The 26727-nt window shown below is 43.9% G+C and overlaps 1 protein-coding gene across 1 annotated transcript; it reads left to right on the top strand.

The window, feature by feature from the left end:
- The first annotated feature begins 247 nt into the window (after positions 1-247).
- On the top strand, positions 248-12426 carry LOC141134301 (alpha-2,8-sialyltransferase 8F-like). The gene is made up of 4 exons (XM_073623876.1): positions 248-307; positions 1204-1313; positions 1424-1510; positions 11958-12426. The coding sequence occupies exons 1-4, from the start codon at positions 248-250 to the stop codon at positions 12415-12417; spliced, it is 717 nt and encodes a 238-aa protein (XP_073479977.1). The 3' UTR covers positions 12418-12426.
- The last annotated feature ends 14301 nt before the right edge of the window (positions 12427-26727 follow it).

Here is a 26727-nt window from a genome sequence, read left to right as displayed (position 1 = left end):
CCTCTCCTTGCAGCGACAAGATACAAAAGCACTTACTTTGGGGACTCCCAGGAGGGCTGATCCCACTTATGCAGAGCCGACACAGTCACACAAGGGGTTAACAGCAAACAGTCACTAGGATCCCATTTTCAGGCCTATACTAGACAAAAACATAAAGAAAAGAGGGCGCACCAGCCTAGTGCATTATCTTTTGGTACATTTATTCAGAAAATATATTGAAAACTACTCACAAAAGTAAGAGACAATCATGCTTAAAAAGGTCTTTCTGGCAGTCCGTCTACTGATTGGAGACTCTGAGTCCTGGAGAGTAGGCATACGAACCGCTGCTGGCTGACGCGTTTCGAAGGTATTCCTTCTTCATCAGAGCCTCTACTCCCTTTACAGGACTTTACTCTCTGTGTCTGCAGATACTTGGATTGATCCTGTCCAATATTGTCTAGACCAGGGTTTCTCAACCAGGGTTCCATGGGTTCCTTCCCCCAAGGTTGCTAGGGTTTCCTTGAGCAATGAGCAATTCCCTCCTCTCAGATAAGTTCCCATTGACACCATTGATCTTTTTAGCTATCTATAAGGGGGTAATTCTTCCCAATGACCACAAGTGTAAGGAGAATTCTTCCCATTGACCTTCACACTAATGTATCATAAGTTGTAGATAAAGTAATTTTTAGAGGGGGTTCCCTGAGACCAGAAAGTTATTTCAAGGGTTTCTCTTTGTTGAAAAGGTTGAGAAAGGCTGGTCAAGACACTATAGTGTGAATCTCCAGGCGGGATCCTCAATGCACCCCCTTTACTTGGCTCTAAACTGCTTCCAGGAAGATAGGCCCCCCCAGCTCTAGCATATCTTGGACCTCGATGACCTCTCTGCAAGCTTCAGCTGACTGGCCTAGAATGCCAGCAGTGCTTTCAGGCTGGAATCTCCTCCTCCAGGGAAAATATCTCTGCTGCTTTCTGCCTCAAACTATCTCCTCTCAGCCACCTGCTGGGCACTCCCCCCCCCCCCCCAGGGATTTGCTGAGAGCAATTTTTCAGACCCACTTCCAGCCCACTACATCCTAGAACTTACTAGAATACAAGGGAGGGAAGTAGCTGAGACTACAGCCTTTGAGACCTAGAGCAGCCAAACTAATCAAACACTCTAGCAACCTATTCTGGGAGGGTACATTTAGTATCACTTTAAAGTCTTATTTCTCTCTCTCATTGTAGAAGTCTCCTTTCCAGAAGGCAAAACTAAGCTGTGCGGTGGTGGGTAATGGGGGAATTTTAAATAATAGCTTTTGCGGGAATGAGATTGACCGGGCTGACTTTGTGTTCAGGTAAGAAAAAAAGATGTTGAAGAAACAACTTTTGAGATACGGTTACTAGTTGAGTAATTTACCTTCTATCACAAATCAGTCCTCATCTCTTCCCATTTTTTTCTTTTTAGGTTAAACTTACCTCCTCTGAATTGGACAAATGATGTGGGGACAAAGACCGACCTTGTCACCGCAAACCCAAGCATCCTAATAAATAAGTAAGTGGCGGTGTCTTCACGATGTGGAATAAAATGAAATAGAGGCAATTAACCTTTAAGCATAAAACATGTTTTTATATTGTTGATTTTACAAATTCCATAATACTTTTCTCAGTTTAGCATATCTTAAATTTAAACATATGTGTACAATATTTGTAAATCACAGCTTTTAGCTATCATTGGCCCAAATTAATTTCAACATTGCCAAAGCAATTGATAAATTATTATAGGTTGTACATGGGGAGGTGGGAGAATAAGTCCTAGGACATTATTTGTTGTCAAGGATAATAAAAGGGAAGTAAGGGAGTCTAGGAATGTTGTCAGGTTAAAGGATCTGTGTGCTTAAGTAATCTTCCCTCAAGCATGGCTCCACCCCAGTTTCTAACAGGAAACAATATATTAACCTGTGCACTGCAAGCCAAGCCTTGCTGATAAATATTGTGTATTCGGCTTTCTGTGTGCGTCTTGCCGTGTGCTCTACGTCTGATTCTGTTTACTGAGCGATCACCCATTGCCCGCCAACCAGCCCTGCACTTACTCCATCCAGGTCGCGGTTTTGGAAGCTTCCCCCCGCGTCTCCTCCCGAGTCCCGGCGGTCGCTTCTCCTCCCGGCCAATCAGGAGCTAGGAATTACAGCCAATTGGGTCTTAGGACTCCTGACCAATTGGGTCTCAAGACCCGCATCCTGATTGGCCGGGAGGAGAAACAGGAAGACATTAGCGAATATTCATTTGCTAATGTCACACAACTGGATGGGCTCTGCTCCCTGAGCCTCCGGCTCTAATCATGTGCTTCGAAAAAAAAACAAAAAACATTGGAATCCATGCGTCCGACGCCCTGCATGTAGATTAGGGGCCAGGCGCATGGATTAGGGGGGCAGCACCTCTGCACCCCGCGTGAGTGCCCGCCACTGAAAGTTACCCCAAATGCATGGTACTGACCCTGTACAAAGTGCTTAGCGTAGCCCAGAAGTACCCACCCCGGGGTAGGCCTCTCATGTGACCCTTGCTTGGCGCCCAACGAGGAGGGGAACATGGAGGATGTGATGACCACATCTACTGCCAATCAACCATGTTGAATATGGATATTATGCATAATCCATATCTAACATGGCTGATTGGCAGTAGATGTCTTCTAATACTGATATAAGCATAATAAATCTGGATTCAGGCAATATTTATCTGTCTTTAATATGGAATAATATCAATGTCATCATGGGCAAACACAACTATTTCAGATTTAATTTCAATGCAGTTTTTGGCAATAGAAAAGTCTCAATTTTACTGGAGTAATATTTCTTCATCTGCAATAAATGCATTCCTTCCAATAGCCAGGGCTTACAAGCCTGGGCACTGGGCAGGCACCATTGGATATCATTCATTTACCCTCGGATCAGGATGGTGTCCGCATCTGACTTCCTTGGAACAACTTTCCTCATCGAAGTCACATTCCTCCGCAGTCCTCACTCGGTGTCAGTGACAGCGTGAGTCCATCCAGTGACCGTGACTCGCGACACCGTGCCGCACCACTGTCTGGCTGAGAGACGCATTGGCCTTGCTTTTCACAGTGGCTCCATGCATGGCCGTCTTTAATATTGACTGGACCTGGGGCAAACGTTTTCTTGGGCCCCCCTCTTCCTTGCAATTTCGCTCTCCGCATGCTTTGAGACATACAATAAATAGCAGCTAGGCTCAAAATCAGTTTACTGAATCAGCTCAGTCAGCGATTGCGATTGGTTGCCAGAGGTTACAGTGTATGATTACTGCTCACTGACTGACTGCTAGAGGTTACAGCACACAATATGGCTCACTGTTATTTTCTAGAGGTTACAGCACATGACTTCTGCTTGTTGATTGGTTGCCAAAGATTACTGTACATCAATACTGCTCACTGATTGAATGCTAGAGGTTACTGAACATCTATACCACTCACTAATTGGTTATTAGAGGTTACTGCACATTATTACTGCTCACTAATTGGTTGCAAGAGGTTAGTGTACAGCAGCAGCAGAAGTTTACACTGAGATATCGGGACACAGCATGGGACTAAATCTTCAAGGGAATTTAAACTGGGATAGCTGGCAAGCATGAGGCAGCTGCTTGGGGCCCCACTACAATGATGGGTCCAGGGCAGTTGCCCCTTTTGCCCTGCCTTAAAAACTGTTCTGGCTCCATGGGACTAGAAGCCGAAAGTAACGCAATTCCACAATGACCCTGAAAGCACCGCCCTACGCTTGTTCAATCGCATGCAGCCAAATAAAAAAAAAAACAATGCTAAAATGAACAGTGGAAGTGTTCTGGGAGCATAGGGGGGCATAGGGGGACATTGGACATCCGAGGACAATCTGCAAGCAGCCAATAAAGCTCTCAGCCTCAGTCACATGGTTGTACAATCTTTATGCATCCAATACACACCTATTAGTCTGGTGCCCCAAGCACACTTAAACAAACGAATATTTTTTTCTTTTTTTTGTTTTTTTTAATGAAAATATCAGCTTTGAAACTTTGGGGGGCCCATATGGACAGGCCACCACTGTATACTGTGTGTGTTTGTGTGTGTGTGTGTGTGTGTGTGTGTATATATATATATATATATATATATATATATATATATATATATATATATATATATATATATATATATATATATATATATATATATATATATATATATATATATATATATATATATATATATACTGTATATACCATAGTTTGTTGAAGCTATAACTTTCACACAAACCAATCAATATACAGTTATTGGGATTTTTTTTTTTTTTTTTTTTTTTTTTACCAAAGACATGTAGCAGAATAAATTTTAGCTTAAATTTATAAAGAAATTTTATTTTTTACATTTTTATTGGATATGTTTTATAACAAAAAATTTAAAAATATTGTTTTTTTTAAATTGTTCGGTCTTTTTTTGTGTATAAAATAAAAACTCAGTGGTGATGAAAGTTCTATTTGTGGGGAAAAAAAGGATATAAATTCCATATGTATACAGTGTTGCATGACCATGCAATTACTAATTAAATTAGCACAGTACCGAATAGCAAAACAATGCTTTGGTCATAAGGGGTTGGGGGGGGTAAATCTTCCAGAGCTGAAGTGGTTAATTCACATACAGTAATGTGGGTGGGTGTAATCCTATTATTCTACTGGCAGGTTTTTAACATAGAGAATCCATAGTCAGATGCCCAGAGAGGAAACATTTGAGCTGCAAGTTTGAAAATGACTTGCTAAGCTATTGCTTACAACAACACACGTCCTTATAAGACTTGCAACACACAAGCTCTTATTCATGCCCGGACTGGCCATGGGAAACACCAGGCAGCTGCCCGGTGGGCCGGGCTGCATGTCCTAACATTCCAAAGATTGCGATGATTTTGTAGTCCCTGCTACGTCCACCCCTGCCACACCCCCTTAAAGGAGAATTAACCCCAAAAAAAGGTTAATTTAATCCACAAAGGGCTTTTTTTTTTACCACTACTATTCCTTTATATTGGCTTTTAAAATTTACAAATGCAGCAATTTAGAAATCAGATGAAAGGTTTAGCACTGGGAAACACATTTTGAAAGATGAAAAGTGCATTTTATATACATCTATATAGATCAGACCAAAATGAGGGACATATGAGGAGGAAAGAGGAACAGAGGGACATTGCTCCAAATCAGGGACAGTCCCTCGAAATCAGGGACAGTTAGGAGCTATGCAATAAGGCAGGGGCGCCGCCCCCCTAATCCATGTGTCCGGCCTCTAATCTACATGCAGGGCGCCGGACGCATGGATTTCAATGTTTTTTTTTTTTTTTAAGCACATGATTACAGCCAGGGGCTCTAATTGGCTTCAAAAAAGGGTGGGCCCACCGGCCCACCCAGTTGTGTGACACTACCACCCAGTTGTGTGACGACAGAGAATTATTATTCGTTATTGTCTTCCTGATTCTTCTTCTGGCCAATCAGGAAGCGGGTCCTGAGACCTGATCAGTCAGGGAGTCTTAGGACTCCCTGACCAATCGGGTCTCAGGACACACTTCCTGTTCAGCTAGAAGGAGAGGCAAAGGCCCTGGCTCTTCTTTTCCCTTGCCTCGCAAGTTAAGGTCGATCTCCCACCGCCGTTTCATCCATCTAAGGCGGGGGGGGGCGGTTCCCCGACCATCTCTTCCTCCCAAAATATTTAGCACTAACCACCACGTATGTATGTGGGTGCTGGGGGTTGGACACTGACAGGGCCCCCTATGTATTGCAGAGGTTTCTGCTTCTTTTCCCTGATGAGGAGCACACTGCAGTGCCCCGCTGATGGCAGATTCCCTCCAGGACTTTTGTATGGTCATCCCCCTGCTTATCTGACAGTGACTGAAACAGGCTAAATATAACTAAAGGACACAGAGAAACCGGTAGTTGTTTTTATTCGTAATTTGGTTTTTGCTGACATTTGTTGTTTACAAGTTTAAATTAGTATTTTTTTGCTACAATATATATATATATTTTTTAGCAGAGACCCTAGAGAATAAAATGGCGGTCGGTGCAATATTTTATGTCACAATGTATTTGAGCAGCGGTATTACACTTTCACGAATTAAAAAAAAAAAACAGTAAAGCCCAATTTTTTTTTATAATGTGAAAGAAGATGTTACGGCGAGGAAATAGATACCTAACATGTCGTGCTTCAAAAATGCGCTTGCTCGTGGAATGGCGGCAAACTACAGTACTTAAAAATCTCCATAGGTGACGCTTTAAAAATGTTTGCAGGTTACCAGTTTAGAGTTACAGAGGAGGTCTAATGCTCACATGTGTGGTTTGAACACCGTATATATATATGTGGGTGCGACTTACGTATGTGTTTGCTTCTGCGTGTGAGCTCAGAGGGGCAGGGTGCTATAAATGTTTTTTCTTATTTTACTTTTATGCCCCGTACACACGGTCGGATTTTCCGATGGAAAATGTCCGATCGGAGCGTGTTGTCGGAAATTCCGACCATGTGTGGGCTCCATCGGACATTTTCCATCGGATTTTCCGGCACACAAAGTTTGAGAGCAGGATATAAAATTTTCCGACAACAAAATCCGTTGTCGGAAATTCCGATCGCGTGTACACAAATCCGACGGACAAAGTGCCACGCATGCTCAGAATAAATAAAGAGATGAAAGCTATTGGCCACTGCCCCGTTTATAGTCCCGACGTACGTGTTTTACGTCACCGCGTTTAGAACGATTGGATTTTCCGACAACTTTGTGTGACCGTGTGTATGCAAGACAAGTTTGAGCCAACATCCATTGGATGTGTGTACGGGGCATTACACTGTCCCTTTAACCAGGGCCGTCTTTAATATTGATTGGACCCTGGGCAAAAATTTTCTTGCCCCCCCCCCCCCCCTCCATGCAGTTTCGCTCTCCAGCTGCTCTGAGACATACAATAATTAGCAGACTAAAAATCCGTTTACGGAATCAGATCAGGCAGCAACTGGTTGCCAGAGGTTATAGTCTATCATTACTGCTCACTGACTGGTTGCTAGAGGTTACAGCACACATTACGGCTCACTGATTAGTTGCTAGAGGTTAGAGCACATGATTTCTGCTTACTGATTGGTTGCTAGAGGTTACAGCACATCATCTCCTCACTGCCTGTACACCATGGACTGGGGAGGTGAGGGGACTCATTAATAGACAGAAAACTCCTGGGGATCCTAGGACTCCTGGGATCAGAGGCAGTGCTTGGGGGAGGGTGTGATCAATGGCAATGCTGATTTTTTTTTTTTTTACCGACTACCAATATAGTTTAAACTGACCACTAATGTATTAGAAACAGTAACCACCAATGTAAGGAGGGATTTACACGGACCACCAATGTAACTGGGACATTTAGCCTGCGTTCACATTTGTGTGTGTTGGGAATGCATGCAAAATCGCTTTTCTGACACCACAGAAACGTGCTGCCCTTTAGCAGATACACAGCAGTGCCATTAATTGTTTTTGAAAAAGGGTTTGGGAATTTCTTCCGCATTTGTAGCGCATAGAGCAGCCCATTGAAATGAATGGGCTGCCTTACACGTGACCTACATCTTTATCCACTCTGTCAGTACACATTTGCATCCTTAAACCCATGCTAACCTCTGCACCTCAAACCACCCCCATCCTCTTCACTCCAATCCCCCTCCTTCCTCCTTCTTGCACCCACCTTCCTTACTAGGGATGGGCTTTATGTTCGGGTCGAACATGAGTTCAACTCGAACATTGGCTGTTCGCCCATTCGCCGAATAGCGAACAATTTTGGGGTGTTTGCGGCAAATTCGAAAGCTGCAGAGCACCCTTTAAAAGTCTATGGGAGAAATCAAAAGTGTTCATTTTAAAGGCTTATATGCAAGTTATTGTCATAAAAAGTGTTTGGGGACCCGGGTCCTGCCCCAGGGGACATGTATCAGTGCAAAAAAGTTTTAAAAAGGACCGTTTTTTCGGGAGCAGTGATTTTAATAATGCTTAAAGTGAAACAATAAAAGTGTAATATTCCTTTAAATTTCGTACCCGGGGGGTGTCTATAGTATGCCTGTAAAGTGGCGCTTTTTCCCCGTGTTTAGAACAGTTTGAGTGCAAAATGACATTTCTAAAGGAAAAAAAGTCATTTAAAAGTACTAGCGCTAGCGCCGGCTATAATGAATTGTCGGTCCGGCAATACACATAAAAGTTCATTGATAAAAATGGCATGGAATTTCCCCACAGGGGAACCCCGAACCAAAATTTAAAAAAAAAATGTGTGGGGATTCCCCTAAATTCCATACCAGCCCCTTCAGGTCTGGTATGGATTTTAAGGGGAACCCGGCACCAAAATTTAAAAAAAATGGCGTGGGGTTCCCCAAAAATCCATACCAGACCCTTATCCGAGCATGCAACCTGGCAGGCCGCAGGAAAAGAGGGGGGACGAGAGAGCGCCCCCCCCTCCTGAAGCATACCAGGCCACATGCCCTCAACATTGGGAGCGTGCTTTGGGGTAGCGGCCCCCCCAAAGCACCTTGTCCCCATGTTGATGGGGAGAAGGGCCTCATCCCCACAACCCTTTCCCGGTGGTTGTGGGGGTCTGCGGGCGGGGGCTTATCGGAATCTGGAAGCCCCCTTTAACAAGGGGGCCCCCAGATCCCGGCCCCCCCGTGTGAATTGGTAATGGGGTACAAATGTACCCCTACCATTTCACAAAAAAAGTGTCAAAAAGGTTAAAAAAGACAAGAGACGGTTTTTGACAATTCCTTTATTAAATTCTTCTTTCCCGACTTCTTCTTCCATCTTCTTTCTTCTGGTCTTCCTTCTGTGTTTTTCTTCTTCCTCCATCTTCTTTCCCCGCTTCTTCCTCTGGTCTTCTCGTCCGGCATCTTCCTCCGGCTTCTTCTCCGCTTTGTCCCCTGCACGATCCGCCTCAGTGGGAGTCTTCCGCTGTGTGACGCTTCTGTTGAGGTGACAGTTCTTATATAATGGAGGGCGGGGCAACCCGGTGAACCCGCCCCCCTCTGACGTACGGGTACTTCCCTTTGGCTTTCCCCGTGTTGTCAGAGGGGGGCGGGGTCACCTGTTTACTTAAACATTCTGTCAGAGATGAACAGAGTGATCTTGTTTTCCTGCTAACCAGGAACATGGATCACTCTGTTTATCTAGTGAATCCATCCCCCTACACAGTTAGCAAGCACCCTCGAGGGACACAGTTAACCCTTTTATCACCCCTGATGTTAACCCCTTCCCAGCCACTGTCATTAGTACAGTGACAGTACATATTTTTAGCACTGATCACTTTATTAGTGTCCCTGGTCCCCAAAAAGTGTCAAAAATGTCAGTTAGGTGTCCGATCTGTCCGCTGCAATGTTGCAGTCCTGCTAAAAATCACTGATCACCGCCATTACTAGTAAAAAATAAATAAATAAAAATGCCATAAATCTATCCCATAGTAGACGCTATAAATTTGCGCAAACCAATCAACATACACTTATTGGGATTTTTCTTTTACCAAAAATATGTAGCAGAATACATATCGGCCTAAACTGATGAAGACATTTTTTATAGCAAAAAGCAAAAAATATTGCTTTTTTTTTTTCAAAATTGTTGCTCTTTTTCTGTTTATATCGCAAAAAATAAAAACCGCAGAGGTGATCAAATACCACCAAAAGAAAGCTCTATTTGTGGGAAAAAAAGGGTGTTAATTTTACTTGGGTACAGCGTCGCATGACCGCGCAATTGTGAGTCAGTTAAAGCAAAACAGCGCAGTATCGCAAAAAAAAGGCCTGGTCATGGGGGGTGGGGGTGGGGGGGGGGAGGTTCCGGAGCTGAAGGGGTTGAGATTGAACAAGTCAAGACTAAAAGGGCATTTTTTTCTCATACATAATGGCACACATGTATTTTGCGATTTGACTTGATGCATGAATTAATTAATTCTTTTTTTTTTTTTACTCACTTTTAGTTAAATAATTTGGTGCTCTGGGGGGAGGGGCTCCCATGCAGGAGCAATGGAGTCCAGTTGGTTGGATCCAGTAATTTCACTGTCCGCAGCCTTCTTCCTGTATTCACGCCGCTCTGCAGACTGCAAGGTGGAGAAGGAGGGAGGAGGTGGGTGGAGCCAACATTCACTCAGGGGCGGAGGCCTGCAGGCAGTGTGAGTGACTGTGTGGAGTGTGGGCAAGATGGAGGGAGGAGGTGGGTGGAGCCAACACTCACTCAGGGGCGGAGGCCTGCAGTCAGTGTGAGTGACTGTGTGGAGTGTAGACAAGATGGAGGGAGGAGGTGCTGCCGGTGGGAGGGGCCAACACACTGGCGCTCTGCCTCTGCCACACAGTGCCACTACTGCAGTCTGAGACTGCAGCAACAACTGTTCCCCCTGGGCTCCGCTCCAGGCAGCTCCTGTCACCGTCACGTCGAATCTGAGTCTCCGAGTCATACGTGACTGACTCAATGACGTCACTCGTTGCTAGACGCCAGGCGGCCCAGGCGCTAGCAACGAGTGCAGGATTGCTCCACCCACCTCGAGGCTCCTCCTGGTCCAGGCGCCACGTAATTACATACTAGAGTCTCTCTCTCTCTCTGCACCACTGATAGGCTGATGTGAGACCGAGAGAGAGACTCAGGCAGAGCAGCGCTGCAGCCTGCAAGTGACTGACAATCAAATCGTGTCAGTCAGTGTGATATTTTGGGGGGGGGCAATTGCCCTGTTGCCCCCCCCTGGATCCGCCCCTGCCCCATGTGATGATTTTTTGGTAACAGGTTACTTTTATTGAGATATGCAGGGTCTAAAAGACCCCCAATATCTCTCCTGTATTTCACTGAATGTTTTGCAATGCAAATCGCATTGCAAAACATCCTACACTGGCAAAGCGCAGCGGGGACACCGAGAACGTGACCCGGAAGTGATGTCGGAGACGTCTCTTACCAAGTCACTGCAAGAAGGGGAGGAGAGTGGACATGTATCCACTCTTTTCCTTCCCCTCCGCCTGATGGCACCCGCCATGACTGTCCCGGGCCCGCCAATAGGCAAGCGGAGCCCGGTAAGCATGCACGCTGGGGGGGGGGGGGGGAGGGGGGGGGGGGGCGGTCGGTACTGGGGGTGTTTGAGAGCACACTCTCACCTGACAGGCAGGAGGCTGCTTGTCAGTTTCACACACAATCCCGGTGGCTGCAGCCACCGAGATTGTGTACAATACCCCCCTGCCGTTAGGTCCGTACTACGCATGGACCCGGTGGCAAAAGGGTCCCTTGTAATAGAAAAAAGCATGACAGGTCCTCTCTATTGCGAGACCTCAGATCTCACATTTACAATTAAAAGCAATTTTTTTATCTTTATTAAATAATAAATAATTGAAAAAATGGGCCTTTAAGGCCGTTAGGCAGAAGTGACGTCAGATGTCGCTCCAGTAATCCAAGGCCATAGAGTCGAATGGGGGCCATCTTTGCCTCACTCGACTTCCTGCCCATCGTTCCTGGGGATTGTATCGTTTCCCTTTTACCAACTGCTCCGGTAGCGGGGGAAACAACCGGGAAGCAGCAGGAGGGGGGGGACCTCTCCCGCTGCCCATAAAAGTGAATAAAAATTTTATTTTGGGTTTAATACGGCTTTGAGGCACACTTGTGCGCCTTGTCCTGCGACTTGGAAAAGCAAAGTCGCATGACAAGCCGTACCCCATGATTTTCCATGGGTACCGTTGAGACTTCAAGTCCCTGCACTACTCTGGTCCGACTTTGATGCGACTTGAGGTCCATAGATCTCAAGATTACACAGGCATTGCCCCAAGTCGCGCCAAATTGCATCAAAGTCGCACAACTTTCAGGTTGCACAAGTGTGAAAGGGGCCTAAAGCACAATTCACTGTACACATTTTCTTTCTACATGAAGAGTATCTAAATAAAATATATACACTTATCAATGGAGTGAGTGAAGATTAATATTCCTTTTAATTACAATTGTTTATTTCTCCTTCATTAGGTTCAGCAGTCTCAGGGATGAGAGGAAACAATTTATCACCATGGTGAAGGAGTATGGCTCCTCTTTGATAGTCCTGCCAGCTTTCTCATTTTTGATGAACACAGATGTCTCCTTTCGGGTGCTCTACACCATCAACGACTTTGACATGAGGAGCAAAGTTGTCTTCTTCAACCCGGACTACCTTCGGAAGCTGGCTGCTCACTGGAAAAGTATGGGACTCAAATTTCGACGACTTTCTTCAGGCCTTATGATGGTGAGCGTGGCGACTGAAATTTGTGAGAGGGTGACGCTTTATGGATTCTGGCCCTTTTCTGAGGACCTTAGTGGAGTTTGGATCCCACATCACTACTATGACAATGTCCTTCCGAAACCCGGATTTCACTCAATGTCCGATGAATTTTATTGGTACTTAAAAACACATGTGCAAGGGTCTCTGAGTCTAAACCTGGGACAATGCTAATATATATATATTTTTTAAATTCTTTATTTTCCATACTAAGTGTGTACAACAAATAACACATCCAGTATTAGTACAATGTCAAAGTCAAACACGAAGAAAAAATGCAAGCAGGGTTACAAAAAACAAGGTCAGCGAATCAAGTTTCCTTAGTCAGCACCATATTCAAGACTTATGGGGGTGGTACCCCGGTATAACAATACTGACTGTGTATGGAACCTTGTGAGTGCTCTGGGAGCTTAGTCGTTTGACCTGGAGCTGACGTCAATGAATGCTAATTTTTTGTAATGCAGCTGAATCATTTTTTAATTAGGGACGAGATTAGGGTTTTGGTCAAACATTGTGTCAGGATCTGGATCTGGCAGTATCCGGCTGTAGATCTTCTCATTGGGTCACCTGAGATGCTGGGCAGTGTCCTATCTGATCCCTTAGATAATCTTGCCTTGTATCTTGTTTCTCTTGAACCTTGAATTCTTTGCTCCTTCCATGAACTTCTTGATTTAAGCCATGTCTCTGCACTTCCTGCTTGACAAATTGCTGTGCTCTCTCCAGCCAAAATCTTCATTCTTGCATACTTGCAGCTGTCTGTATCTTTGCTACTGAGCTTTGGCTTGTTTCCCGACAATGCTTTTGCTTGATCCCAACCTGCATCCACATGTTACCGACCTGACTATGGTACTGACTATGTCTCCACTTGATCCCTACCTGCTACATCTGTGACTAGACCTTCCTGGTGGGGCGATGCTGAGAACTGCAACCTGGTAGTAGCTTGCAGCAAAACCTCCACCAGGAGCTCTGGTGAAGACTGTTTAGTGCTTAGATAGAAAACAATTAGTGTGGCGCTTAAAGCAACCATGTGAAAAACAAAATAAATCAAATGATAAGTAGATAACCCTTAATTATGTGTACATAGTGTGATATCCTTATACACAAATACTTTAATTAGAAAAGTAACCACCCCTGTGCAAAATGATCTGAAACAAATAGTGCAAATAGCGTCCAAAACATATAATGTCCAAAAAATAAAGTGCTGCGTGTTCCACACACTGTCCTCAGTTGATCCAATAAGTAACGTGACAGTCCATCATATGTGAATGAATGAATATAATGCTGGTGTCTTCATGCAGTGTGTGTGCACAAAAATCCTAGTGCTACCCTCCATCAGATGTACCCTCACCTTAAAGCGGAGCTCCGCCCAAATTTTTGTTTTTAAAAGTCAGCAGCTACAAATACTGCAGCTGCTGACTTTTAAAACATGGACACTTACCTGTCCAGGGCGCCCGCGATGTCAGCACCCGAGGCCGAACCGTCTCTCAGTCCTCGGGTGCTGCCGCCTCCATCTTCGGTAAGGAAATCAGGAAGTGAAGGCTTGCGGCTTCACTTCCCGGTTCCCTACTGTGCATGCGCAAGTCGCGCAGCGCAATATGGATGGTCCCTCCGTGTGTTTCCCAGCAGACAGCGGGGGGGGGGGGACAGGAAGTGGCATAAATACCCGCAGATTCTGCGGATATCTATGCCAGATGTGGGTGCAAATACCTGTAATATACAGGTATCTGCACCCCCCTCCCCCCTGAAAGGTGGCAACTGTGACACCGGAGGGGGGGAGGAATCCGATGAGCGGAAGTTCCACTTTTGGGTGGAACTCCACTTTAAGGGGCTTATGAAAAGTGCCTGTGATATAGATTATATATATATATATATATATATATATATATATATATATATATATATATATATATATATATATATATAATCTCCACTTAGATATTCCTCCTGTGGTTCCTCCTTCCTGTAGAAAGCCTTTAGCACAGATGCCCAGTCACCATATAAAGTGCTCCTTCCTGATGGAGACCAGTGACCTCCACTCACATAAGCCACATGTAAAAGCAACAGAAGCTTGCAATAGTCTAATATCGTTTTTAAAACGTATTTATTCCAAACTTCACACCACATAAATGCACTCACATTTCATAAAATAAAACAAGCCTTGGTGCACTCATATGTGCTAGGGCGATGGTATCACCGGTAACCGGATCTGCAGCCCCAGTCAGCGGTGTTCCCTCCCTCCGTAGCCCTAATCCAGAACACTTCCTTGTTCCTTGTATGTTCCCTGTATGTCCTCCTACCGGTTTCGTCCCTTTCTCGGGGGAATTGTGATTGGCTGACGTATTTCCTATGTTATTTATAGTGGCGATTGCCACCATTTTCTTTTAGTCCTCATGGATAGCGGCCATTTTCTTGTAGTTCATTTGTGCTCATATTAATCCTAGTGCAGTGACTGTCTTTATCCTAGCGCGATTTCCACACTCATTTGTGTTGAACTTAATAATGTATACAGCTTATGGTTCCTAGATTGCACTCCTAATGTGTAAGCCTAAAGGTCCAGACAGACTTGAACAATGACTAATATGTCATTCATTAATTGCCACCATTTTCCTTTAGCCCACAATAACACATGAATAGCGGCCATTTTCTTGCAGTTTATATGTGCTCATATTATCCTTGGTGCAGTGACTATCTATATCAGGGGTCTCAAACTGGCGACCCTCCAGCTGTTGCGAAACTACAAGTCCCATGAGGCATTGCAAGGCTGACAGTTACAAGCATGACTCCCACAGGCAGAGGCATGATGGGACTTGTAGTTTTGCAACAGCTGGAGGGCCACCAGTTTGAGACCCCTGATCTATATCCTGGTACAAATTTCAAATCTATATGTATACTAAAGTGATGCATCCAGCTTATGATTCCTAGATTGCCACCCTAGTGGTGTGCCTATTTTGCCATGAATCCAGAAAAACTTTATCAGTGACTGGTATCAGTCTGTGAACCTTCCAAGATAGTATAATAGTATAAATAAATGGAGTAACAGATATGTTATTAAAACTGTGTATTACTATATAAATTTTAAGTAAATCCAGACCCCTATTTATTTTAAATCAGTAATATATATTAATAATATTTAAATAAAATTGTATTAAATAAAAATGTTAAGATTCAATGTAAAAAATGAAAATATTAAAAAACGTGTGAAAAATATTATTTAAAATGCATTAACATTTTTGTTAATAAAAATATTAAAATATGTGAATTAAAAAAATTGGCCAAAAAACAATTAAGATCAAATTCCTTATTTAAACCTCTAGGCGCTAATGATCCCAATTCATACATCCACCAGGATTCCCTTTGACTGAGGGTCCTAATTAAATGGCTACCCCTCCAATGTCTTTTGTATTTTTCTAATCCCCAGAACTTCATCCCTGATACTTTTCTATTATGTTGTGTTCTAAAATGTTGGTACAGGTAATGCTCCTTTTTTTTTCCTTTAGTTATTTGGTATGTTTAGTGCTTAGACCCCATGCCTTGGGTGAGCCGCATCATCCGCCAGGGTGACCTGCTCGTTTACTTATCCAGCTGGTGGGTGGGAGCCTCTCTACTGCTATAGCTACTGGTTCCCGAGCTTGACCCATGACTGTGACACATGGGTTCAAGGTGAACCTTGCCTAATCAAAGATTTTGGACCTAAACTAATGCACAATTCCACCGACATAGCAACCAACAACTGATAGTGAACATTTTGGTCTTTGAACTTTGATAAGGTAGCTTAAAGGAGCCAACAAGGTAGAATTAAGATAAGTCAGCAACCTCTCTATAAAAGGTTTGGATTCCAGCAGCCAGACTGGCAATACGCTAGCCCTGATGACCCTCTTGGGTTGCTAACAGTTGAGACAGATTTCGTTTTTGGCTTCCCTGTAGCAGAGGAACAGTGTTAAATTGATTTTGGCTGTTCTGGATTCTGCCAGGTGGCAGGCTCAACTACTTTCCCCTGATTTACGGGAGGTTCCAGAATTTAGTGAGTGGCAGAGACCCCATTTGCATATTCATAACGCCTCATTCAATCCCTGGCAGGGAGGATGGCCGGTAGGGGGCGAAGGTGGGTATAAATAGGATGGGGCTTGGAACAGCAGGGTCCTTGTTCCTATGGGAGAACACCCAGCCTGAGGGCTGAGGCCCTCTGGGCTGAAAGCTGCAGCTTAGAAGAAGGCCATCTAGGTTCCAGCAATAGCTAGGGGACCCAAGTCCGGAGCTCCTGGAACAGGATACAGGCTGGGGTGTGCATTGGGTCACTAGAGCAGAATACAGGTTGGAGTACATGGGGTCACACTGGAACAGTACACAGGTTGAAGGGACTCTGGGAATACTGGGGATCACTAGAGGCACACAAGAGCATAACAGAGCACTTGAGGCAAATGACACTGGGGATCACTTGGAACACACTGGGGCAGGTACCGGGGGTCATAGAGGAGATGCTCAGTAGCACAAGGGGTCCAGCTGCTACTGTGTGGACACGTTGCTTGAATGCCAAGCAACAGACATGCTAGCTCTTTAATATAGCACCCACTGTGTGATAGGCTAAGGCACCATCAGGACCAAGAAACCGGCAGCCACCGCATGCAGAGGGAAGGACCCTGTGCTCTTTCTCTCTTGTAAATTTGGGCCTAGCCTTGCTTATTAAAATTGTCCTGCTGCTGGCTTATTATATGTTTCTGCATCATCTGAGATCTCTTGAATCTTGTAGAAAACATCTTCCTGTGCTTTTTGTCTTCGGAGCATAGAACAGGTGAGTGTTACACAAACATTAAAACAGGGTTACATTCTCTGAGAAATGAACTTGTATGGAAAAAAAAACTTAAGCCTCTAAAAATTGCCTAAACTTTCTTCAACCATGCTACCTACTGCAATAGCTCTCACCAAAAGTCCTATTTTTGAAATGTAAAACTTACACAGGGAAAAGAAACCCCCTACTCCCTCCCCATGTGACAGCACCCAGGGCTGATGATTGGCCGCTCTAACACCAAGTAATGACTTGTCCCTATTCTTCATACCAAGAAGTACCATTCTGGGGAATTTCGGGGATCCAGGCGGAGATAACTGAATGTAACAGTGGGTGCTTTGGGATTTCTGTTATACAGAACATTATTTATTTAGTTTATAAGAGCATATCTTAAATTCTAACAGGTTGTTTTCCCAGGATGCAAATTGTTAAACATCACATACTCCTGTAGGAAATCCTCATTCCCTTGTTTTCCTCCAAGGAGACAAATTATTTTAGAAGAACAAGCATCTTTCTATAAAAGACCTCTTACATTGGCATCAGTGTTCTATGGATGGTCCAGAAAAAAGGATCTGTGTGCTGTAAGTAGAGAGCACTGTGACTTTTCCCCAACTCTTCTTCATCTATTGTACATGGTTTCATCACAGTTTTTTCTGTAATCAATGAGCATCTTCCTTGCAGAACTGGTGAGTGGACCCAAAATTTATGACACTGGGAAACAAGTAGGTTAAGAAAAAAACATAAAATTACTTGATTCCCCATACAGGGGGTCCCCTACTTACAAACATCCGACTTACAAACGACTCCTACTTACAAACGGAGGGAGACAACAGGAAGTGAGATGAAATCTACCCCTAGGAAGGGAAATTCACTCCTGTAAGAGTTAATATGGGAAAAAGGTGTCTCCACTGATGCTTTATCACCTATCCTTATTTCCCTAATAACCCCAAATTTTCAAAATCCAATTGTCATTGGGACAGAAAGTGAGGTGAAATCTTCTGAACAAGGGCACAGACGGCAAAACAAATGTTACAGGGGTGATAACCCTTCCCTATGCTATCTACAAAACTTAAAAATTGATTTTTTGGCTGGAGCTACACTTAAAAAATTTACCTGTTCCGACTTACAAACAGATTCAACTTAAGAACAAACCTAAAGTTCCTATCTTGTTTGTAACCCGGGGACCCCCTGTACACACATTCGAGATGGATGGGAGAATCCTCCTGGCTGAGCTATTGTATTCTGACAGCGGAGAGACTTCCCCACCGCCAGATAACATATATCAGCACTGCAGTCTATAGTTCTGATCAAGCAGCTAAAAATCGACAGGTAGGTTGTACAGATGTTGATTGGTGGATCGACTTCTGTTCAACCAGAATGCCCATACATGGTTCACAGCTGAACTTCAGTTAAATTTCGATCCATGTATGGCCAGCTTAAGACCTCATATAGAATACCGTGTTTCCTTGTTCTGGGGACCTCACTTACAAAAAGACATTGATAAGATAGAACAAGGACAGAGACGGGTAGCAAAAATGTTGAAAGGTCTGAGGGGTCAAACAAATCAGGAGACCCTTCAGAAACGTAATATGTACAGTCCGGAGGAAAGAAGCAGAAGGAGTGACAGAACTGAAACCTTTAAATACATCAAGGGGGTGAATAAAGTTCAGGAGGACAGTTTTTTTTCAATATGAAGCCAAGATCAAGAACAAGGGGACATGACCTCAAACTAGCAGAGGGAAAATTCAAAATTAACCACTTGCCGACCAGCCGCCATCATTATACTGCGGCAAGTCGGCATGATCCTGCATATCGCCATAGGTGTACATCGGCACCTTTAAGGGTGACAGCAGGTGCGCGCACCCGCTGCACAGCGAGGGACCCGATGCGCGTGGCCGGCGGCCGTGATGCCGATTGTGGGCGTGAGAGCCAGAACGGGGTTGTTTGTGTGTAAACAAACACATCCGCATTCTGACAGGGGAGGAGAGACAGAACTGCTGTTCCTAGTGATTAGGAACAGCGATATGTCTCCTCCTCCAGTCAGTCCCATCCCCCTACAGTTAGAAACACACATGAGGGAACACATTTAACCCCTTGATTGCCCCCCTAGTGTTAATCCCTTCCCTACTAGTGACATTTACACAGTAATCAATGCATTTTTTAGCACTGATTGCTGTACAAATTTCAATGGTCCCAAAAAAGTGTCAAAAGTGTCCAATCTGTCAGCCGAAATGTCGCAGTCCTGCAAAAAATCTCAGATTGCCGCCATTACTAGTAAAAAAAAAAAAAAAAAATGCCATAAATTTGACCCCTATTTTTTAGACGCTATAAATTTTTTGCAAACCAATCAATATACGCTTATTGCGATTTTTTTTTTTTTTTTTTACCAAAAATATGTAGAAGAATATATATCAGCCTAAACTGATGAAGAAATTTCTTTTCTTACTTTTTTTGGGATATTTATTATAGCAAAAAGTAAAAAAAACGCAGAGGTGATCAAATACCCCCCAAAAAAAGCTCGATTTGTGGGAAAAAAAGGACGTCAATTTTGTTTGGGTACAACGTCACACGTCCACGCAATTGTCAGTTAAAGCGACGCAGTGCCGTATCACAAAAAAAGACCTGGTCATTAAGGGGTAAAATCTTCCGGTCTGTAAGTGGTTAATCTTAAAAAACATTTTTTATTTTTTTTTTACCTGAAAGTAGTTGATGCTTGCAATAGACTTTGAGCAGCGGTAGTGAGTCAGTCAACAGTAAGTGGATTCAAACATGCTTGAGGCAAACATAGATCTATACTCAGACAAAAAAAAAAAAAAAAATCATATATAAATAAATAAAAATAAAAAATGGGGCAGACTAGATAAACCACTTGGTCTTTTTTCAGCCACCACTTCTATGTTTCTTTGTTTCTATGTTTCAAGGGACAGAAATTGTTGTTATACAGAAGGTACATTCTTGCTGCACCCCCAGGCAAAAATTCTTCTTTTGAAAGGGTATCCATGCCTAACATTCATGTTATCAAATGTAATATTTTATGTAGCACTACCCCCGTAGTGGGCAGCTAACAATAGTTGGTTCTTCCCAAATATTACAGAATCTGTCCATCCCCACAAGCACCAATCCATTCACACCAGCTTCACTAACTCAGTCTAAGGGGGTGCCTTTTTGATATTTATTGCTTGAAGACGGGAGAGGGGTTTTGGCATAGGATACTCCAAAATGCTGCACAGTAACAGGAGGACACTCTTCTCTAGGCTCCCATACAAGGATTGTGCTGAGGACACATGGCCAGTACTCTGAGACTCTATAAGAGCGGTCTCAGTCCATAGCTACCTCTGGCATTTACAGTGGGGAGAACAAGTATTTGATACACTGCCGATTTTGCAGGTTTTCCTACTTACAAAGCATGTAGAGGTCTGTAATTTTTATCATAGGTACTCTTCAACTGCGAGAGACGGAATCTAAAACAAAAATCCAGAAAATCACATTGTATGATTTTTAAATAATGAATTTGCATTTTATTGCATGACATGACAAGTAGTTGATAACCTTCCAACCAGTAAGAATTCCGGCTCTCACAGACCTGTTATTTTTTATTTAAGAAGCCCTCCTGTTGTCCACTCTATACCTGTATTAACTGCACCTGTTTGAACTCGTTACCTGTATGGCCCCTTTCACACGATAGGTCCGTTCAGGTCCGCCTGTCAGTTTTGACGGCGGACCTGAACGGGCGCTCCATGTTAGTCTATGGAGCGTCGGATGTCAGCGGAGACATGTCCGCTGACATCCGACCCGGTCCGATCCTCTGAAAAGCAGATGGATGGCTCTACGTCCAGGTCCGTCGCTGGCGGATCGGATCGGGGGAGATCTGACGAAAACAGACACGCTGTCCGTTTTCGTCCGATCCCTCCATAGGCGGCAGCGGCGCCTGACAAGCCCCTCCTCGCTCAGTGAGCAGAGAGGGACCTGTCATCCGCTGGCTCAGCGGAGATCAACGGACTGATCTCCCGCAGAGCCGCCTCGTGTGAAAGGGGCCTATAAAAGACACCTGTCCACACACTCAATCAGACTCCAACCTCTCCACAATGGCCAAGACCAGAGAGCTGTGTAAGGACATCAGAGATAAAATTGTAGACCTGCACAAGGCTGGGATGGGCTACGGGACAATAGGCAAGCAGCTTGGTGAGAAGTCAACAAGTGTTGGCGCAATTATTAGAAAATGGAAGAAGTTCAAGATGATGGTCAATCTCCCTCGGTCTGGGGCTCCATGCAAGATCTCACCTCGTGGGGTATCAATGATCATGAGGAAGGTGAGGGATTAGCCCAGAACTACACCGCAGGACCTGGTCAATGACCTGAAGAGAGCTGGGACCTTAGTCTCAAAGAAAACCACAACCTCCTTCCCTCAGTAAGAGCATTGAAGATGGGTCATGGCTGGGTCTTCCAGCATGACAATGACCCGAAACAAACAGCCAGAGCAACTAAGAAGTGGCTCCGTAAGAAGCATCTCAAGGTCCTGGAGTGGCCTAGCCAGTCTCCAGACCTGAACCCAATAGAAAATCTTTGGAGGGAGCTGAAAGTCTGTATTGCCAAGTGACAGCCCCTGAAATCTGAAGGATCTGGAGAAGGTCTGTATGGAGGAGTGGGTCAAAATCCCTGCTGCAGTGTGCAAACTGGTCAAGAACTACAGGAAACGTATGATCTCTGTAATTGCAAATAAAGGTTTTTGTACCAAATTTTAAGTTCTGCTTTTCTGATGTATCAAATACTAATGTCATGCAATAGAATGCAAATTAATTATTTAAAAATCATACAAAGTGATTTTCTGGATTTTTCTTTTAGATTCCATCTCTCCCAGTTGAAGAGTACCTATGATAAAAATGACAGACCTTTACATGCTTTGTAGGTAGGAAAGCCTGCAAAATCGGCAGTGTATCAAATACTTGTTCTCCCCACTTTACATCCCAAAAGCATACAATTACCAGGTATCACAATTCAGGGTCAGTACTCACAAGTCCACAGGACAGCTTTACACCTTTCAGCTGCCTCCAGACACTTACCAGTGAGGGAGACAATCCTTCTCCAGACCAGATCCCATAAGGTGAAGTCCCAATACCAGCTCCTCAATCAGCTGATTCAGGTTCTCCACAGGCTGCCTCAAAGGGGCAGCAGCCCCAGGGGCTTTAGAACCCTCCCTGATGAGGAAAGAACACTCTCTCCAGGGCTCCAAACTATTTATAAAACAAATGGAAACCACCCCATCCTATACCTGGCCTTTGCAGCAAGGAGCACATGGAAGGGTGACGCATGTCAAAAACCAACAAACAACAATTCCCAGCTCACTTACCATTCAGCCTGAAACAAACCAAATGGACCCGCTAACAGTGCACGTTAGTTTGCACACAAGGGGTTTAGTTTGCACACATTTGCAAATATATGTGTAAGCTGCAGCAGCCACTTCACGGCACCCCAGTGAACTGCAGTCCTAATTTGGAGAGTCTCCTGAGTTGGAGCACATCTATAATAATCGATAGATTAAGGGCAGTGCCTTGCAAAAGTATTCACCCCCCTTGGCATTTTTTGTGTTTTGTTGCCTCACAACCTGGAATTAACATGGATTGTTTGAGGATTTGCATCATTTAATTTACAGAACATGCCCACAACTTTGACGATGTTTTTTTTTTTTTTTTTTTTATGGTGAAGCAAACAACAAATAGGACAAAATAACAGAAAAAGTCATGTGCATAACTATTCACCCCCTAAAGTCAATACTTTGTAGAGCCACCTTTTGCGGCTTTCACAGCTCCAAGTCTCTTTGGATAAGTCTCTATGAGCTTGCCACATCTTAGCACTAGGATTTTTGAAAATTCCTCCTTGCAAAACTGCTCCAGCTCCTTCAAGTTGGATGGTTTGCGCTTGTGAACAGCAATCTTTAAGTCTGACAACAGATTTTCTTTTGGATTATGGTCTGGGCTTTGACTAGGCCATTCCAACACATTTAAATGTTTTCCATTAATCAAGTGTTGTTTTAGCAGTGTGTTTGGGGTCATTGTCTTGCTGGAAGGTGAACCTCCGTCCTAGCCTAAAATCACACACAGAGTGGTACAGGTTTTGCTCAAGAATATCCCTGTATTTAGCACCATCCATCTTTCCCTCAACTCCGACCAGTTTCCCAGTCTGACTGTTGAAAAACATCCCCACAGCATGATGCTACCACCACCATGTTTCACTGTGGGGATGGTGTTCTTTGGGTGATGTGATATGTTGGGTTTGCGCCAGACATAGCGTTTTCTTTGATGGCCAAAAAGTTCAATTTTAGTCTCATCAGACCAGAGCACCTTCCTCCATACATTTTGGGAGTCTCCCACATGCCTTTTCGAAACTCAAAACGTTTTATTTTTTTGCTGAAAGTAATGGCTTTCTTCTGGCCACTCTGCCATAAAGCCCAACTCTGTGGAGCGTACGGCTTATTGTCGTCCTATGTACAGATACTCCAGTCTCTGCTGTGGAACTCTGCAGCTCCTCCAGGGTTACCTTAGGTCTCTGTGCTGCCTCTCTGATTAATGCCCTCCTTGCCCGGTCCGTGAGTTTTGGTGTGTGGTCGTCTCTTGGCAGGTTTGCTGTTGTGCCATGTTCTTTCCATTTGGTTATGATAGATTTGATGGTGCTCCTAGGGATCATCAAAGATTTGGATATTTTTTTATAACCTAACCCTGACTTGTACTTCTCAACAACATTGTCCCTTACTTGTTTGGAGAGTTCCTTGGTCTTCATGGCAGTGTTTGTTTAGTGGTGCCTCTTGCTTAGGTGTTGCAGCCTCTGGGGCCTTTCAAAAAGGTGTGTCTATGTAATGACAGATCATGTGACACTTAGATTGTACACAGGTGGACATCATTTCACTAATTATGTGACTTCTGAAGGTAATTGGTTGCACCAGAGCTTTTTATGGGTTTCCTAACAAAGGGGGTGAATACATACGCACATGCCAATTTTCAGTTTTTTATTTCTGAGAAATAGTTTTATGTATATATTTTTCTAATTTTACTTCACCAACTTAGACTATTGTGTTCTGATCCATCACATATAATTCAGATTAAAAAAAACATTGAATTAAAGGCTGTAATGTAACAAAATAGGTAAAAAGCCAAGGGGGTGAATACTTTTGCAAGGCACTGTATACCCAGAGGGAACCCACCCCTCCCTTAAAGTGATATTAAAGACTTGTTTTGTTTTTTTTTAACAATAAACATGTCATACTCACCTGATCTGTGCAGTGGTTTTGCACAGAACAGCCTGGATCCTCCTCTTCTTGGGTGCCCCACTGGCACTCCAGGCCCGAGAGATGTGCACAACAGACAGAGGCTGTTGTGCACATCACTGGGGCTCAGGTAAGTATTAAAATGCATGAAGGTAAAAAAACCTTGAGCATTTACAACCACTTCAAGGTATAGAGATGAATTGGACATCCAGCAATAGGGCAATGGCAGTGCGTCCCCTCACCAATTCACCAACAGTACAAACAAATGGAAACCACTCCAACCTATAAGCGGCCTTTGCAGCAAGGGACACATGGAAAAACAGTTTGTTGCAGGCTGGCTGGTAAGTGAGCTGGGAATTTATGTTTGTTGTTTTTTTTTACTCAAAGCTATTTAAAGCTATTTATCACCTCCCCAGCCACCTTCTGGACACTCCTCTCCATGGATTGGCTTGCATATGATAAATATTCAGGCAGGTCATTTGACTGGAAACTTCTTCCAGATGCAGGGGGAAGTAGTCACATTTTCAGCCTGTGAAACCCTGAACAGAGCAGAACAAACAATCAGGGCTCCGTTGACAGCAAAAGAAGCCAAAACTAAACTTGTCTCACATCCTATGCTACATCTAGATTTATTTTTTATTTATATTTGATTAACGACTATAACCATAAAAATGTGATAGAAAACTATTCATTGTAATAGCTGTGCTCTGCAAACAGGAGGATTGCATTTCAAGTGACATAAGGACATAGGAAGTATGTTTTTTTTTTCTAGAATCATATTTACCTAGGTGGATGCAGCATAGGTCCAATGCTCTGAGAATCGAGCGATCAAACACTGCCAATTCCTCGGTTCTCATAGCCCCGCGAGCAGAGAGCTGCTGACTTTTTTTTGACAGTTCTCTGCTCTGCCCCCCCCCCCCCCCCCCGCGGTCACTGAAGCACTGGGCTGTGGAGGGGGCGAAGCTGCCAGCTCAGGCTCTCAGCAGCTTGCTGAAAGGCTGAGATGAGTGTTGGTCCAGGCACGTGGGCGTACCACGACTACATTGTCGGGATCTTGCCCGAGCCTGGACCGGCTCTGTGACGTCAACCAACAGTGGGGTTCAGCCCGTTGTCTGCTGAAACCAGGTCACAGGAGTGCAGAACAAAGTGATCCACAGGAGAAGTATAGCCAAAATGAGCTTTGGCTGTACTTCTCCTTTAAAGTGTGATCAAAAGATAATGGCAACAGAAATAATTTTAGAAGGTAAATAGTACATTTATCTGTACAGTTCTATAAATAAATACATTGCTGGGAATTGCTGGTGAAAAGACACCAGGTTTAAAGCCCAACTAAACTTTCAGTTTAAATCGGCTCAATAGTTCCAAGTGCTTCAATAGAAACGTGCAAAAGTCTTATGCCCCGTACACACGGTCGGATTTTCCGACGGAAAATATGTGATAGGACCTTGTTGTCGGAAATTCCGACCGTGTGTAGGCTCCATCACACATTTTCCATCGGATTTTCCGACACACAAAGTTTGAGAGCAGGATATAAAATTTTCCGACAACAAAATCCGTTGTTGGAAATTCTGATCGTGTGTACACAAATCCAACGGACAAAGTGCCACGCATGCTCAGAATAAATAAAGAGATGAAAGCTATTGGCCACTGCCCCGTTTATAGTCCCGACGTACGTGTTTTACGTCACCACGTTCAGAATGATCTGATTTTCCAACAACTTTGTGTGACCGTGTGTATGCAAGACAAGTTTGAGCCAACATCCGTCGGAAAAAATCCTAGGATTTTGTTGTCGGAATGTCCGAACAAAGTCTGACCGTGTGTACGGGGCATTATAGTTTGTTTTCTTTAGAAAGCAGCCACAGACTGAGTAGAAAAGCCTATCTACTGCCAGCATGCTAAAGAGAAGGACCCTTGCTCTCTGTATGGATGAAGTGGTCTTTCTGCAAAGATTCAACATGCCCTCTGCTGAGCTAGAAGGACAGCCCAAACCAGGATTTAATGAAGCTCATGATTTTTATTCAAAAGTTAACAGGAACCTTTCTGATATGTTTTGGACTAGTGCTTTCTCAAAGAATGTAAGTCTACACTAGGGATGAAGTTTGGGTTCACAGCTACCATGAGTTTAACACAAATCTTGCAGGTTTGAGATAGGTGGTATCAGTAAATTTATGTTGCAGTCATCAGCTTGTGCTTAACCCTTCACTCTTTGGACATACTACCTACTGTACACCCAAGGAGCTGAAAGTTAAGGGAAATGTTTCCTCAAGGACTCCCTAGGTGTCTTGGGTAACAACTTCTGGGGACCTCTGACAGCCATCTTGATGTGGGACTCTTTCTTACTATAAAATATGGTACCCTCATCATTCAGGCATGCCTGGAGCGAGTGATAGTACAGGGACAGATCAGGGGCGGATCCAGAGTCTAGTCTCGGGAGGGGCACTGC

This window comes from Aquarana catesbeiana, linkage group LG03 (genome assembly GCF_042186555.1).
Source record: "Aquarana catesbeiana isolate 2022-GZ linkage group LG03, ASM4218655v1, whole genome shotgun sequence".
Lineage (NCBI taxonomy): Eukaryota > Metazoa > Chordata > Amphibia > Anura > Ranidae > Aquarana > Aquarana catesbeiana.
Note: the sequence above shows the minus strand (reverse complement) of the source record. Positions and strands in the feature narration are given on the sequence as shown.